Genomic DNA, 15,551 nt, shown 5'->3' on the forward strand with positions numbered 1-15,551 from the left:
AAAAAAAAAAAAAAAAAAAAAAAAAAAAAAAAAAAAAAAAAAAAAAAAAAAAAAAAAAAAAAAAAAAAAAAAAAAAAAGTATTTATGAATGTGTGTTTATGCGCAGCAGCAAATATTATTTCGTTAATGTTCAGGGAAGCCATAAACATAAACATATCAAAGTAGTGCTCTGTGCTGTAACTTCAATCAACTTCAACCAAGTCAAAGTAAACAGGCACCAGCAAGCTTTCGGTTCTATCAGCTGCAGCATCTTCGTTTTCGCTTCGCTCTACGTAGCTAGTTAGGGAAATGTGTCGGTAATATATATTAGCGTAATTTGTGCATTAGTTGCGGCAACAGCTGTGCGCCGACGGCGCTCGATTGCAGCGTGCAACATGTTACACGCATGCTATATGCTTAACGTTGAGCGACATGTGTTGCAAGCACTCATATGCGTCGGCGACCCACATTCGCACAGGGTACGCTCTCACCGAAGCAAGGCTAAATTCTTATATAAATTTCAGCTGCAGGCAGTTAAGCGGAATTGGTGCGCGGCGCTCGTGCAGTTAGTTTCGCCTTTTTGGCGTTGAATGGCTAATAATTCTAAGGGTGTTAGCGAGCACAGGTGCGGCGGTTCACTCAACCCCCGACGCTAGTACACATGTCTGTGGGTATGCATGCACGAATACCAACCGGCCACTGTTTGTATGTGCCCGAACATGCCCGCAAACTCGTCGTCGCTGGACTGGTAAATACGATCGGAACTTATGTAAAACGCATCGTCGCTATAGTACTGCTGCAGCAGGCTGCTCGTCTCATCGTCGATGGTGTCTATATAAAAACAAAAGAGAACAAAACAAACAAAAAAAAAAAAACAAAAAGAGTTGTGCATAAAGTGAGTGCTCAGTAATGGTTATGATGATGGCGATGATAATGGTGATGAGGAAACTGTGTTGATGGCTGCACCGTGAGTGTTTTCATGGCAACATATGTGAAAATTTCGACTAGAAAATGCTAGCTAAAGTACGAAAATATTTCATGGTTTGCGCAAATAAACAATAAATAAAAGTAATGTTTCTCACGAATTATGAAAATAAGGGATAAGCTGGACTACGTAGCACTGTGTCTTTCCAATTACGTTTAGCCGAACGAGTTTTGTTTATTAACCGATTAAGTTTGTGAATTCTACCATGTGTTTCAGCATATGCGATCTTCGCGCATTCTGAGGCGTCACACTTCTTGTTCTCATGTATGTATCGCCTTTCAAATTTTCGTTCTCGTGCACATTGCGCTTCCGTGCTGCCATGAAAGTGTTAATAGCGAAGTTGCTTGCAACTCTGATTCACAGGCTGAGTGCAACTGCTGCTCATGTGGAGCGCGATCAACATTGTTGCACATACGCATGCAGTACTTACTAATAACTATGTGAAAAACTTTAATTTAGTCGTCGCCTTGGCAGCGCTCCTTGATTGCAGCATAAACAGCATAAGCGCTATACGAGCAGTAATCTAACTTCACACAGCCAGCTTGAAAGCAGCGAGCGTAAAAAGTCTGTGATATGAATTCTAGCGAATCACACACACACGCTGCGGCACTTGTCATTGTATTGTGACTTCAACATTTCCAAGTGGTTTTCACTTGTAACTTTATGCAAAACAAGCGTGGCGCTCATTACAATAACAAAGACTGGGCACGCTAAGTATATAAATATTATTTATGCGACAGCCCACGTAAAGTGTGTTTTTCGAGTTTGCATGTGTGTGTTTTTGTGTGTTTTTCTGCTCATGTGTTTGTGTGAGTGTGTGTGCATGCGTATAAGAGCCTTAGTTGGCAACGAAACTCAGCTTCATTTCCAACTTTTGCTTGTTTTGCGTCACAATTATTACTTTTTATTTTGTTTTTTGCTCTTGCTCTGCGCTGCAGTTAGTCTTTTGCAACTTCATCCATCCCACTGATGATGCTATTGTTGAAAAATGTTCGCTGTTCTACGTGCACTCGTGTGCGAGCATTTAAATATGTATATTTTTGTTTATTTTATTTACTGCTGCTGCTACAGTCGAGCGCAATTTTCATTGTAAATTTAGTTGAAATGTAATTTTATTTACATTGTTGTTGTATGCGCCGTGCGTTGCGGGGGCGAAGTAGTCATCTTGTGTTCACAACGCTTTTTATGGTTGTCGCCTCATTAACCTGGAAATAAAAGTTACTCATACGCCACGGTGTTTCGTTGCAGAAAATGCGGTCGTCAAAAGTTTGGCTCGAAGTGCTTACTGCTTGCTGCATACAAATGCAAAAACAACTACAAGTGTGTTGTTTAAAGCGCGAAAATTACAAATGTAATATATTCCAAGAGGTATGCGATCCTTTGGACCCAACCACAGCAAGCTGGGACGACTTGTTTTGCTCATGCTAAGAGCGCTTCGAAACTTAAAATCGGTAAAATAAAGTATGAATTCGTAGTTGCAGCATTCGCGCACGAATTATTTAATTCAAAAATTTAACTGTTTATCAAAAGCACACGAATATGAGTCGGCGCAGGATCGATGTGTGGCACGTTGTATTTCGTTCGCTAGGAGAAGTGTCTTCATATTGAGTTCAGCATATTTGTAGCACACACTTAAATTTGTTGTTGCGTAATTAGTTCATGTGCGCGCCGAGAATTCACAATGTTTATCGTATAATTTTGTTTTTGTTTGCCGTATAATTACTGGCGGCTTTAATGCGGTTCATTTAACGTAATTGTTCATTATGGTTTCATTCAAAGAGCATATTTTTATTGGCTCTATTAGCCATGGGATTACATTAACGTTTCATAACGTGTATCGCACATAAGTTGCATTTTATATTTAAATGTAAAACGCAATTGCTTTTACCATTGAATATGGTGGCGGTGCCTCGGAGTGTGTGAGAGGAATTCGCTTTTCAAAACGCTACAATAAATTTATAATCTTTCGCATATATGTATATATATATATATATATATAAACGTGTGTATTCGCTACTCATATACAATATAAAAGAGGTTGAAGCGCCATTTTATTGCCACTTACCCACAATGTTTAAGTTAACTGAAAAGCTGCGCACCGGTTGGGTCGATATTTGGCACTCGTAGACGCCGGCATCCCGCTGCTGTGCCCATTTTATTTGCAGAGTCCATTCGTCGATATCACGGTGGTAGGAAGTTTGAAACCGCTGATCTGTTGTGTATGTGTAGGTGCCCACGGTGAGGATGTGCAGGTCGCGGTGGCGTATCCAGGCAACCTGAAAGTAAATGCGAAAAAAAGCATTGACGTGAGGACACTTGGAAAAGCCTGAGGTAAAAATGTAACACCTGAGCACAGTGCGCACGCATTTGTGACGGTCATAAGTGCTGCAGTCAATTGTCTCCCCTGTAACAAATTTGTTGCCCCAAATATACGTTACAATTCCACACCTTTACTTTTTTTAATGTGTTTATTTGCCCCAGAGTAAACAATCTCTCTGTCAATTATTTTGCATAAAAATAAAACATGTAATCTTCAGGTAACTTATTACATAGAGTAATCAGAAGTACTCATTGCCAAATTAGTTTCTCTCTTTCTCTCTCCTTAACATACAGGTATATTGAGTTTCACATACATTTCGTTAAACAATTTGCAGCAAAAATGTAGAACACTTTCATTGCCAACAACTCAACGCCTGTGTGGCAACCTACATTCAAGTTGAGGTTACGAAAACCGCATTTCTTAGAGTGCAGGCTTGTGTAATGCTTCTCCCATGATATTTAAAGCACACAAGCTGATATCATTTAGCCAACGTAGATAAATGCAGTAAAATTCATTTTCTGGCTAACTATACTTTACCTCTCTGGCTATGTGTGCCATTGCAACATTGAGGCAACACTAGGTTGTTACTAGTTGGAACTGGCGGAATCTTAGAGACAATTATTTAAGCGCGAAGCAGAGGAAAACAAAAATCAATTATTTATTAAAAAAGATATTATTACTAAAATAAAAAGTCGGTGATTTTTAAGAAAAAAATTACAATATTTGCCTTTGATTTGGATTGCTTTTGTTTTTAGACTAAATGGTTGCAGGTTCTGAAGAAGGTCATTCAACACTGTTCCCTAAGTTTTTGACAAGAACGACGCTTACAGTATGGGTTATCAACCTTGCACAATTCAAGAGAGGCTCTGTCATGAGAGGCCGAGTTTTGTTGAGGGGTTACATGGGTTAACGGATTTAAAAAAATCGACTTTTTTTATTATTTTTATAAATTCTACAGCACCTCTAGAATATTGTCCTAGAGTTATTTCAAGTTGATTCAAGTAATGGTTTCGGAGATATGGCCTTGTAATCTGGTGAGCTCGTCTTTAGACGCGTTTTTCTCGAACTACATAACCAATCATGATGAAATTTTACATAGGCCTTTGAGATTCAATTAATTCTTAAATACTTGCGAGAAGTAATTTTTTCGATCACAACTACTTTGTCAAAGTTCTAACTTAAGGTTTCAACAAAAGACCTATGCTTTTTTCACTTTCATTTATTCTAACAGGCGTTTCAGTTTACAAATATTTACATACAGCTCCTTTAGATGTCTACACAATAAATTATTTGTTTGTATTTTAGCTCTATTGTTTTATAATGTGTAATTGGTTCATGCATAAACCACCCTAATGTTGCAAACAAGCTCTGCAAATCCACTTCACTTACTAAAGCACAGAGTGTAATTCTCTGAGATAAATGTGCCGGAGAGCTGATGATATTCGGACAATTATTTATAACCCAAAATGTTTCCATTACAAAAACGTACATCTTTCGATAATCCACACGCACACACGCACACATTGGCACCCAAACGAAAGCCACATCAGATTAAACATTCAAGCATACGAGGCCACTTGTGTGTGAAGGAACACCTACCAGGCTCTGCCTGTGTGTGTTGGTGGCTAGCACTTTCGCTTAGCTGCGCGTAAGTACATAGAAATTTATGTCGGTGCAACATATTTCAAGCGTTCAATGTACTTGTTATGCGAAACCACCAATGTATTTCGAATGAATTCAAAGAGAATTCGAGAAAAATTATTTTGTGTAATACCTGGACTAAATTTCTGAGAATTGAAAAAGTAAACCCTTTAGTGTGAATGCGATTTTGATATTAAATTTTGTTATGCACACCTGCATATGTGTGTGCGAGAAATTTCTATTGACATTTCTTGGCTTGTTGGCATAAAATCTTTTCTCAGGTTGGTATGTCCACACTTTCACACCAACAACGATTACTGGACAGCTCAAGCTAGGCTTAAAATGCACAAAATGTGTAAATGTACTTCTGCTGCTTAGAAGCTCCTGCTAACAACGATACATGTGTATGCATCGGGCCTTTTGTACCTTTTTCTTTTAGTATTTCACACCCGGTGAATTTTATTTAAGAAGTTCCTGCTGCAAACAAAATGTTGAAGAAACTTTGGCGTTCAAAAACTTTTCTAAGGAAATGCTGTAGGTATACCAACTTATTGCACGAATTTCGAACTGCAGGTTACGCAGGTAGTCACGGCACAAAGTGGCGAATTTTGTAATTATAAATTGTTATTTTGTGTTCAATGTACAATCGTATCTATATATATTGCTATATATGTATATATATTGGTAGTCGAAAAAGTCTCTTCGTTTTTCTAATCAAAATTCAACTTATTTTTTTTTCTTTTATTATTTATAATGAACTTTAATGAACCAAATACATATGTATGTACCATTTTGGTCGATGCCTTTCTCCGCTGGAGTCTTCATTCCGTCAGTGTAAAACTTTTATGTTTTCTCGGCAAAAAAACTGCGACAAGTAATTTTCACAGGCTTCTCTTGAAGCCAACTTTACGGCATTAAGGGAGTTCTGCATTGAAGGAAGCAAATATTAGTCCGATGGTGCAAGGTCAGAGCTGCACGGCGGATGCAGTAAAACTTCCCAGACAAGCTCTCGCAGTTTTTCCCATGTCATGAAAGATCTGTGTGGTGTTTCTGTGGATCAGTTATGGCCGTATTTTCCACTGCTTACTTCAATCTCATTAGTAAAATGTAGAATCAATCGTTTGCCCAGTTAGAGTAGTTCATAGTGGATGATTCCTTTCCAATCCCAGCAAACACTCAGCATAATCTTTCGAGGCGTCTATCCTGGCTTTGTTGAGTTTCATCACGCTTCAACCATAATCTTTTTCGCACATTATTATCGTATTTCATCCTCTTTTTGCCTCCTGTTACCATTCGCTTCAAAAATGGTTCGATTTCATTTGGTTTCAGCAAGGAAACGCAGAGTTAAATTTGGTTCATTAAAGTTTTCACAGACAATTAATTGGTACCCAAACAACGAGCTGCTTTTTGTGGTCAGCCTTTTGACGATGAATGTTAAGTTCCTAAGCAATATCATGGTAGCTTATGTGTCGGTCCTGGTCAATCCTTTCTGTAATTTCATCACATTTTTCAACGAAAGGCGAATCTGCGAGAGCTTGTCTGGGAAGTTTTACTGCATCTGCCGTAAGGCATTGCACCATCGGACTACCATTTGCTGGAGCGAGGTGCATCTTTCACACCGGAATTTCCAGAACGGAAACATGGGCAACATTGTTTGTGCTATACGAACTGATACAACATCGTCTCCGTCAACGTAACAAATTTCATTGTTGGCTGCGTGACATTCTCCCTTTTTTTTATGCAACAATTTCAAAATAGAGCGAATTTTTTCAATATTTTCTCGTTAACTTTCGAATAGGTGTAACAATTTTTCACATTCCCCGATTTTAATTTCCAACACTATATGGTAGGACACAATGCATTTGGTAGCTAGAGATATGCGACTGCAACGACATGTATTGACAAAATACGAAATTTTTGACTTCCCAATGTATTGGTTTGCTTACAAAATTAATTATAAATATTTGGAAAAATATATGAAGAAGAAAAAATATGTTGCACAATATTTCAACGCTTTTGAGGAGCTGCCCAAGTCAAAGGATCTTACCACTTCTCAAAGCATTTAAGTCAAAACATTTAAAAAATGAATGGCGTGCCAACTTTTATGCATAGAGACCGGTTAACACGTGTAATTTAAGAACAACTATGCAATCACGCCGCTCTCACCCACCTCAGTTAGCTAATATATCCCTTACTGCTACTCGAAAAAATAATAAACAGATTTGCCCACTCACTTGGCACTGCAGGCGTAGTCGCAGGAGTTTGCACAGCTTTCGGCATCAAGCACCACGCACGGGCGACGAAGAGTGTTGGTGCAAATGAGCAGTGCAGCTGCTGACCTGCCAGCGGAATATGAGCGCACACACAAACAAATGCACGTTGCCTTGCACACCTTCGCCCCGCATCCCTGCAGCTGCATGCCAAAAGGCTTAAGACACAAGTGCCGCACTTTATGTCACATCATAAATCTTATACAGCATTCGTGCGCACTTAAGTGCTGGCTGGCAGCCACGACGGCGCTCTCGGCGCTCTTGGCGCCGCTACCCTGCACTGGCTGCGCGCAGCATCTGTCCTGAGTCGCCAGAAGCGCGAACTGCCTGCACATAAACACTTGCTTCGACCGCCGCTACTGGCAGTGCGAGCGGTGGTGAGAACAAGCGACGCCAAGCGACTGCGGGGCGTGGATGCATGTGTGCAGCTGAGTGCAGGTGGGAGAATGTGTCCGTGGCAGGAAATGAAGGAAAAATTGCTACAGACTCTCGGAAGCTGTTCACCAGTGGCGGGTCTGTTTGAGCGTTCGCTCGTCTTAAAGTGATCTGACATTTTTTTTAGTGACGCGCTTTAAATGAACGAATTAGGCATGATATTGAAGTGTTAGGCAATTCAGCAATTTTTGGTTCCATCTGTCACGAAAGAATCATACTTCAGTAAGTATTAAGAATAATTTTAGGATCCACCCGAAATTAGCTTTAGTCAAATTTCGCTGTTTTCTCACCCTCTGAGCTTGATAGTTTTATTTAACGACGCCTCTTTTTGTAGCTTCTTTCTACGCTGACAATGTCACTGGCAATGCTCTTTTCTTTAACGGCATAAAGAATTGCTCCCAAACAAGTTTTTATTATTAGCTGTTTGCTCTTTTTGCACAATTTTCTACACGACTTGTTGTTGTTGTGCACGTAGTTGGCACACGTGACGCGACTGTTGTTTACCTTGCTGCTCTGTTGTATTACGATTTGGATTTTCGGCTGTCGATTCTTGAAATATTTCGTTGGCATTCTGGCAGGCAGCTCGTTCTACTCGCAGACGCTCACCGCCGTCATTTTGTATTTGCGTAAACGCGAGACGACATGACGTCGTGTGTTATTTTCCTTATTCATAGTCACTGCAAGTTCGGAACAAAGTAACGATTGCGACAAATGACACAAAGAGCACGTGATTTGGCAGCCTGCGGAAGAATTTCCGATTTATCAGTGCGGAGGCGCCAAGGTCTTTCTTTGGTTGTGTTTCCTATTATTGGATGTGGGAGCAAGTGCGCATACTTGATCGGATTGAGTGTTGATTCTTTAACACGTTTGAAGCAAGTATCTCACTTCTCTTACAAGCAAACAGTTTTATACTGAAAATACCACAAAATTCTATTCTCATACTCTTTTCTGCAAGGTAATACTTTTGAGGAGCTACAAATCGTTAGGCTGAGAATGAAACTCTGGCTTACCGAAGATTTCAGTATTAAAGAGGGTATTCTGGTCTAAAGACACAAGGACAGTTTTTTTTTGGATTTGGACAATTAATTGATGGAAAGTTTTATCCCGTGTCTTGTGTCATGTTAGAACAATGTACCAAATTTGATCGAAATCGGTCGGGCGGGTTTCGAGATATGTGTTTTCACCTATAAGTGAGTGGTGCTTCTTCCATCCTCCAGTTTTTACCCCGCGTACCCTAAATATCTGTAATACCATCTGGGTGGTAAAATTGAATGTCTCAGGCCTATTTAGTTATTGATTTATGGCGTTTTTAATAGTTTTGAACGTTATATAGGGAGTGACTGGATTCATCATTCGATTTCATCCATTTTTATACCTTCGATAGGGATGCTCCTGAACGAATTTGGTTTTTGTAGTTTTAGTAGTTTAATTCAAATTAGATTTTTTATACTCTCGCAACAAAGTTGCTAAAGAGAGTATTATAGTTTTGTTCACATAACGGTTATTTGTAAGTCCTAAAACTAAAAGAGTCAGATATAGGGTTATATATACCAAAGTGATCAGGGTGACGAGTAGAGTTGAAATCCGGATGTCTGCCTGTCCGTCCGTCCGTCTGTCCGTCTCTCCGTGCAAGATGTAACTTGAGTAAAAATTGAGATGTCATGATGAAACTTGGTACAAGTATTTCTTGGCTCCATAGAAAGGTTAGGTTCGAAGATGGGAAAAATCGGCCCACTGCCACGCCCACAAAATGGCGGAAACCGAAAACCTATAAAGTGTCATAACTAAGCCATAAATAAAGATATTAAAATGATGGCACAAATACATTTGGCACAAAGGATCGCGTGGCCCCGCCCCTACTAACTTTTGTACATATCTCGAAAACTACTATAGCTATGTCAACCAAACTATATAGAGTCGTTTCTTTTAGGCATTTCCATATACAGTTCAAAAATGGAAGAAGCCGGACAATAACCACGCCCACCTCCCATACAAAGGTTATRTTGAAAATCACTAAAAGTGCGTTAACCGACTAACAATAAACGTCAGAAACAATAAATTTTACGAAAGAAATGTCAGAAGGAAGCTGCATCCAGGCTTTTTTTAAAAATTGAAAATGGGCGTGGCGTCGCCCACTTATGGACCAAAAACCATATCTCAGGAAGTACTCTACCGATTTCAATGAAATTCGGTATATAATATTTTCTTAASACCCTGATRACATGYACCAAATATGGGTGAAATCGGTTCACAACCACGYCTGAAATCTCGATTATCACTTTATCATGCGAGAGCATTAAATGTTCGGTGACACCCGAACTTAGCCCTTCCTTACTCGTATATCTTAATTTTGTGTTTGGTTACAGTACTTTATACGTTTTTGGTTAATGGCGTTTTGTGGGCGAGACAGAGGTCCGATTAATTTAAATAGATTCGGCCAATAGAACTTGCGAGATCGTGGGTATCGCTTTGAAAAAACAGCTTCAAGAAAAACGCGCTTAAAATTCGAACCAGTTTAAATGCCGGGAGAGCAAATATAGGTATATAGGTTCTAAGTTTCGTCCACAGCTTCTCAAACCGGTCCAGGTGCCACGACACTGAAACGGCTACAGCTGCGGAAATAATTTTAATTTCGAAAAGCTCTTGAACAATTAAACTTTGAAAACATAAGCTCTTTTACAGTTATTTTTCCGTCTTATTTATATCGCTGCATTCGAAGGTCGCTTTAAGCCACATTTAATTTGTAATGCGCCATGCATTTGTCTCTTGGAAAATGGGTATAAAGTAAGCGTGGATTAGTTTTAACCTTTTTGCGCCGAACACCGAAAATAACTTTAAATTAGTTTGTTTATTTTCAATCATGTTCGACTAACCGGAATGAATTAAAAAGTCAACTGCGGAAAGAATTGAAGCCCAAAAGGTAAATTAAATTCAAATGGAAAAGGGCCAAAGGCCAAACGGCAAACAGACTTTGTTGCGCACAGTCTGAAGGCGGAAAACCGAAAGGAAAAACGCAGACAAAGTTGGCATACATTTGTGAACTCTTCGAAAATATTGTGGCTCACGTGAATTCTGCTGTAGAGAACACTGAAAGCGCACAATATAAGGAAAACATCTAATTGTGTATGTAAATAATGGACCGCATACGATTCCCAGTTGTTTTTTTTTTTTCATTTTTGGTTTGTGTGTAGGTGTGCTTGCATAAAAGGGGCTAACTAGCCTTGGCAAATTAGAAGGTAAGCAAAATAACTTTTTACTTTACAAATCAATAACGGATAAGCAGAATAGTGTCATTTGTTATACAAAAGAAGAAAGAAAGACTTTTTATCGACAATTCTTAGACAATAAAAACTATTTCCAACTCAATAAACAACTTTAAATTTATGTCTCAAATATAGACATATGTGTGGAAATGATATTATTTAGCACGTTTGGTCACAGCTTAGTTCAAATTTGTATACAACATCAATAAACAGTCAACCTTCTGATGAAAAGCAAATGTCAGTTTATAGAAGAATGATAAGGAAAGATAATAACGATGTAATTGGGCGAAAATTTTGTAAACTAATCAAATTTATTTTCTTCTAAGAATATCTCCTTTAAAATGTGTTAAAGGGACATCTCCGCAGGATATTGCTATTCTTTGCTTTACGAGAACGCGCCGAGGAAGGCTAGCTCCTTCGGAAGTGTATACTGTATGCATATGTAACGTGAAGCCGCAAGAATTTCTTATGAATCAATCAAAATGTCGCATATACACGCGTATACACGAGTAGAATGGTGGCGATGTTGTCACCGAGTACAGGCCCCCTGCTGTCTTTCTTGGTGCCTGCGCATAAATTAGGTTTTAACAACAGCTTGCCGCTTTTCCTGAAAGGTGTTCGGCTTGTTGGCTTTGGTTTGCGTTAAACATTTTGTTGCTGTAGGTGTGTTTACAATTTGTTTCTGCGGTTTTGAGTCCTCAAGCTACGGCAGCGTTGTCCTAGAGGCATATGTTTAAGCGCAAGCATCGTTGCTACTTTTGCTGTAATTCATCACATTTTTCTATTTCCTGCATCATTTTATTTTAAGTTGAATTTCCGGAATTTGCTTTGAAGATTTTTAAATACCTCGCAGTATGTGGCACAAATTAAATTCAGGAAACATACGAAGTTTCTTAACAAAGACAGCTGCAAGAAAGTAATTTGAAGGCAAAAGCTTTATTCTTAGTTGATAAAGTGTTGGCTGAAAGGTTAACAAATTAATGGTCTTTGTTCTATCTCGAAACCGTATATACTATATTGTTCTGTCGTTTGATAAGAGAATCAACATTTTATGATTCAAAATACACTATATTCTTCAGTAAAATCTCCCTGAGCATTAATACACTTGCTCCAAAAGTCCTTCAATCTGTGAATCTCACGCCTGAAGTGAGAATCTGAAAGATGTGCAAAATACACTTCAACAGCCGTTGAGTTGATCTCATCATTTGATGGAAAACGCTTGTAACGTATAATTTTTTGCGTACGAGAAACAAATGGAAGTCGCTGGGGACCAAATCTGGTGAATACGGTCAACCATTGTCAAAATCCTCTTGTGACAAGGTGCATTGTCCTAATGAAAAAGAAGTTTTTTGCCTGCAAACCGGGTCTTTTTTCACGATTTTTTCCTTCAACTTTTCCAAAAGATTGCAGTGATATTGAGAATTAATTGTTTTACCAGTTTGCGAGTAAGCGACAAACCGAATTCCTCTCGCCTCCCCAAAACTGATGCCATAACACGGCTTGCGGGTAGGAACTCGTTTCGAAGCCGAACAACTAGGTTCAGACCACTTTTTAGCCTCTTCTTTTAATTCAGGACCATGGTGATTGACCCAAGCCTCATCCATACTGATTAATCGACACACAAAGTCCACTTTATCCTCTTTGAAATGTTCCAAATATTGCATTCCAATGTGTTTTTGTTCCCTTGTAGCGAATGCGGCACCCATTTTGCATACAGCTTTCTAAAACCCACAATCTCACTTAAAATATGGCTCACACTTCCTAATGAGATATGCGATCTTCCAAACCCATATCGTGTATTCCTTCAAATCCATTCAAATCCATCTTCTGCTAGTCTAATGAATTAATAGATTGAAACGAAACTTCACATACGTTTATATGAAGAGTGTATCAACGAAACTTTGGGTTAGCAGCAACGCCCTCTTTTAACGAACGACAAAACTTATTGAACAACCTGCTTCGATCTCTGTATTTGCCCCTAGCCACTATAAGGACTGTTCAAATCGGCCCACTGCAGGACAAACTGACTAATTAAACTCAAGATAAAGATCTTTCCATAGCCTTTTATGCTATGGGAACTTCACCTGTGAAGGGTATTATAGTTTCGGTGCAGCCGATATGTTTTTTGTTTTATGGAAACTTTGAGGCTGTAAAAGTAGCAAAGCTTTTCTGTTTGTCCTGCCAGCATATGTCAATTTAGGGGTTGTGTGGCTGTTTGGTAATAAGGTGAATAAAACTAAGCATATGTACTCACAGTCTTGTTCCCCAAATGTTTGACACGACATCCCAAATATGCTGATTTGCCCACCAGCGATGTTATGTTCTTCGGCATCGTCAGATCAAAAAATGGTTCGTTCCATCTGTGGCCATGCGGATAGTGCAACGGCGGCATGTGTGTTGGTTTTGCATCCAAATTATTGTGATTGTTGTTATTAACTGACAATCGCTGGTAGCACATTGTCAGGCCTGAAATGAAGAAATCGAAAGTGTGGCGTATAGTTAAAGGAAATAATAACGAAATATCATTTATAAACGGATATATCGTCACCTAAAATGCAAAACAACGTATCATCAAAAGAATCGAACTTGAGTTTTTTATTGCTTACAATTCACTTGATCATATTACAAATATGTTTTCAGCTTCCGCTATAAAAAACAGCCAATATATAACCCATAAATAAGCCACATTTAACCATTTTATAAACAAAAATCAAAATTTGAACATGTTTTAAATATGAATATACCGTTGAATATGACACCTATATATGTCAGATGTACGCATGCACCCCGAACTTCGTAGGACTGAATAGTTTAGTGATGGCTCCCTTATTAATGCCTCATTAAGATTTTCGCAATTTATTTTAATTAAAATTTCGTAAAATATAAATTTGTCTTATATATGTAAATTGTACGAAAAGCAATAAATGTGCATTTAATTGCAACCTGCCTTTAACTACATGCTTTTACTAAAGGGTGTTCTTTTTGAAGATGAAAAAAAAAAATCTTCAAATAAATAAAATAAGACACGGAAAAATTAATCAAATATCTGGCTTTATTAGTACGCAAATATTATGGGTCTTAAGAAGAGCATATTGTGGGTTCAATTTTGCAGATATAAAAGGAAAGATAAACAGATGGAACAAATCTCATATCTTAGAAGGGCTTTGAAACTAATTTTACTGTTCTATGCCGAGTTTAGGACATAACCACATTAAAACTGTGTTCGACAAATTCACCGAATATACGAGGATGACTTCAGTTCTTCCCTTCAGCTGAATTTTGTTGCCCAAGACCTCAAGACAATGCTCGAACGGTTGAGATCATGTGCTCATTCTGATAGCTGCTTTGACATCTATATCTCTAAGAAATACGGCACCTCTAATGAAACACCCTTTATATGGAAATATGTTCAGTTTAGCTCCACGCGACGAACGTGCCGTTATCCATTTAGCAGGTCATTACAGGCTAAGCAGCACTACTGTTAAATGCCACTTTAATACACAAACATATGGATTATCTATGCACTATGTGAGTGCATGTGTGTGTGTGTGTGTGACAGATGCAAAAAGTGTAAAAATATCACATGTTGGAAAATATTTGCATAATTAAAAACTGACACACGAATGGTTTAAAACAAACATGTTGATGCACTATTAAGCACAAACATATCGATGAATACTAATTAGTTCGGTTTAAATAGTTAATTGCTATTACGGTTATTGTCCACGGTTTATGTAATCCTTTGAATTGCATCCGAAGCAACTAAATACACATGTATTATGTATGTGCTCATGTTCAGATACCAATTATAGCTACAAAAACAACACCTGTAGGCAAGGTTAATATATTTAATTTGTTTGTGGTTTTTTGTTTTTTGTTTGTTAAGATATTGAAAATTTCATGGACATAGCTAACTTATAAATCAATTGACGTGGTTAACCCAAAACTGTAAACAAAATTACGCTTTTTTAACTTTTATGCAAAATTCTAATAAAGTATAAAAAGTATATAAGTAAAAATATTAACTATAATTTCTCTTAGCAAAAAGGCTTATACGAATCCTAGGTGCCGATTTTACTTTATAGAAACCTCTCTTACATAAACTTATTACCCACGAGACCTCTAAGAACAAAAATTGTCTGTAAATCCAAGATCTAGTAAGATCTACGACCTATTGGGCATTTATGTCATTTTGGACAGACCTAGGAAAGAGTTTAGTATTAAAAGTGTCAACAAACCAACTTTGCCTGATTTAATTCCATTTTTCAGTAAAGTATCCGAAATCCTAAAAACTATAATAAGACCCAATTTTTAAAGTAATGTTTCCAATATTTTTACGGAAAAAAAATGTTCAAAAAGAGAAAAACAATTTCTGCTAAATTTCATTTTTCAATTCTGAACCCTTATATGCCAATAGTCATGCTCGGCACGTAGCATGGAAGCGAAATATTTGTACACCGAATTGCTCCTAATTCAATTGCTGGAAGCGGCAAGCATAGTTTTAGAGAAATACTATAAATAAATAAATACATATGTTCGTGCGAACAGTCGCGAGCTGCTGCAAAGCTCCCGTCGGAAAATCAAAACCGAGTAGATTTAAGGATTTATTTGCAAAAATGCCTGGTGGATACAATTTAATTTATAAATATATTAAGCAA

At 38.0% G+C, this 15,551-nt stretch overlaps 1 protein-coding gene across 2 annotated transcripts in view; it reads right to left on the reverse strand.

Moving 5' to 3' along the window:
* LOC108968976 (lachesin) overlaps positions 1–13,366 on the reverse strand; it is a 32,815-nt gene extending 19,449 nt beyond the window's left edge. The window contains exons 1-3 of one of the 2 annotated variants that reach the window (XM_018933396.1): positions 13,148–13,366; positions 3,030–3,240; positions 673–810 (exon numbers count right to left, since the gene is read on the reverse strand). In XM_018933396.1, the coding sequence (XP_018788941.1) occupies positions 673–810; positions 3,030–3,240; positions 13,148–13,351 (553 nt within the window). In that variant the 5' untranslated portion in view covers positions 13,352–13,366. The remainder of the gene's footprint in view (positions 1–672; positions 811–3,029; positions 3,241–13,147) is intronic. The other variant, XM_018933395.1, reaches the window with a different exon arrangement.
* Positions 13,367–15,551: the final 2,185 nt, after the last annotated feature.

Source organism: Bactrocera latifrons, unplaced genomic scaffold (assembly GCF_001853355.1).
Source record: "Bactrocera latifrons isolate USDA-ARS-PBARC rearing strain unplaced genomic scaffold, ASM185335v1 scaffold_235, whole genome shotgun sequence".
Taxonomy (NCBI): domain Eukaryota; kingdom Metazoa; phylum Arthropoda; class Insecta; order Diptera; family Tephritidae; genus Bactrocera; species Bactrocera latifrons.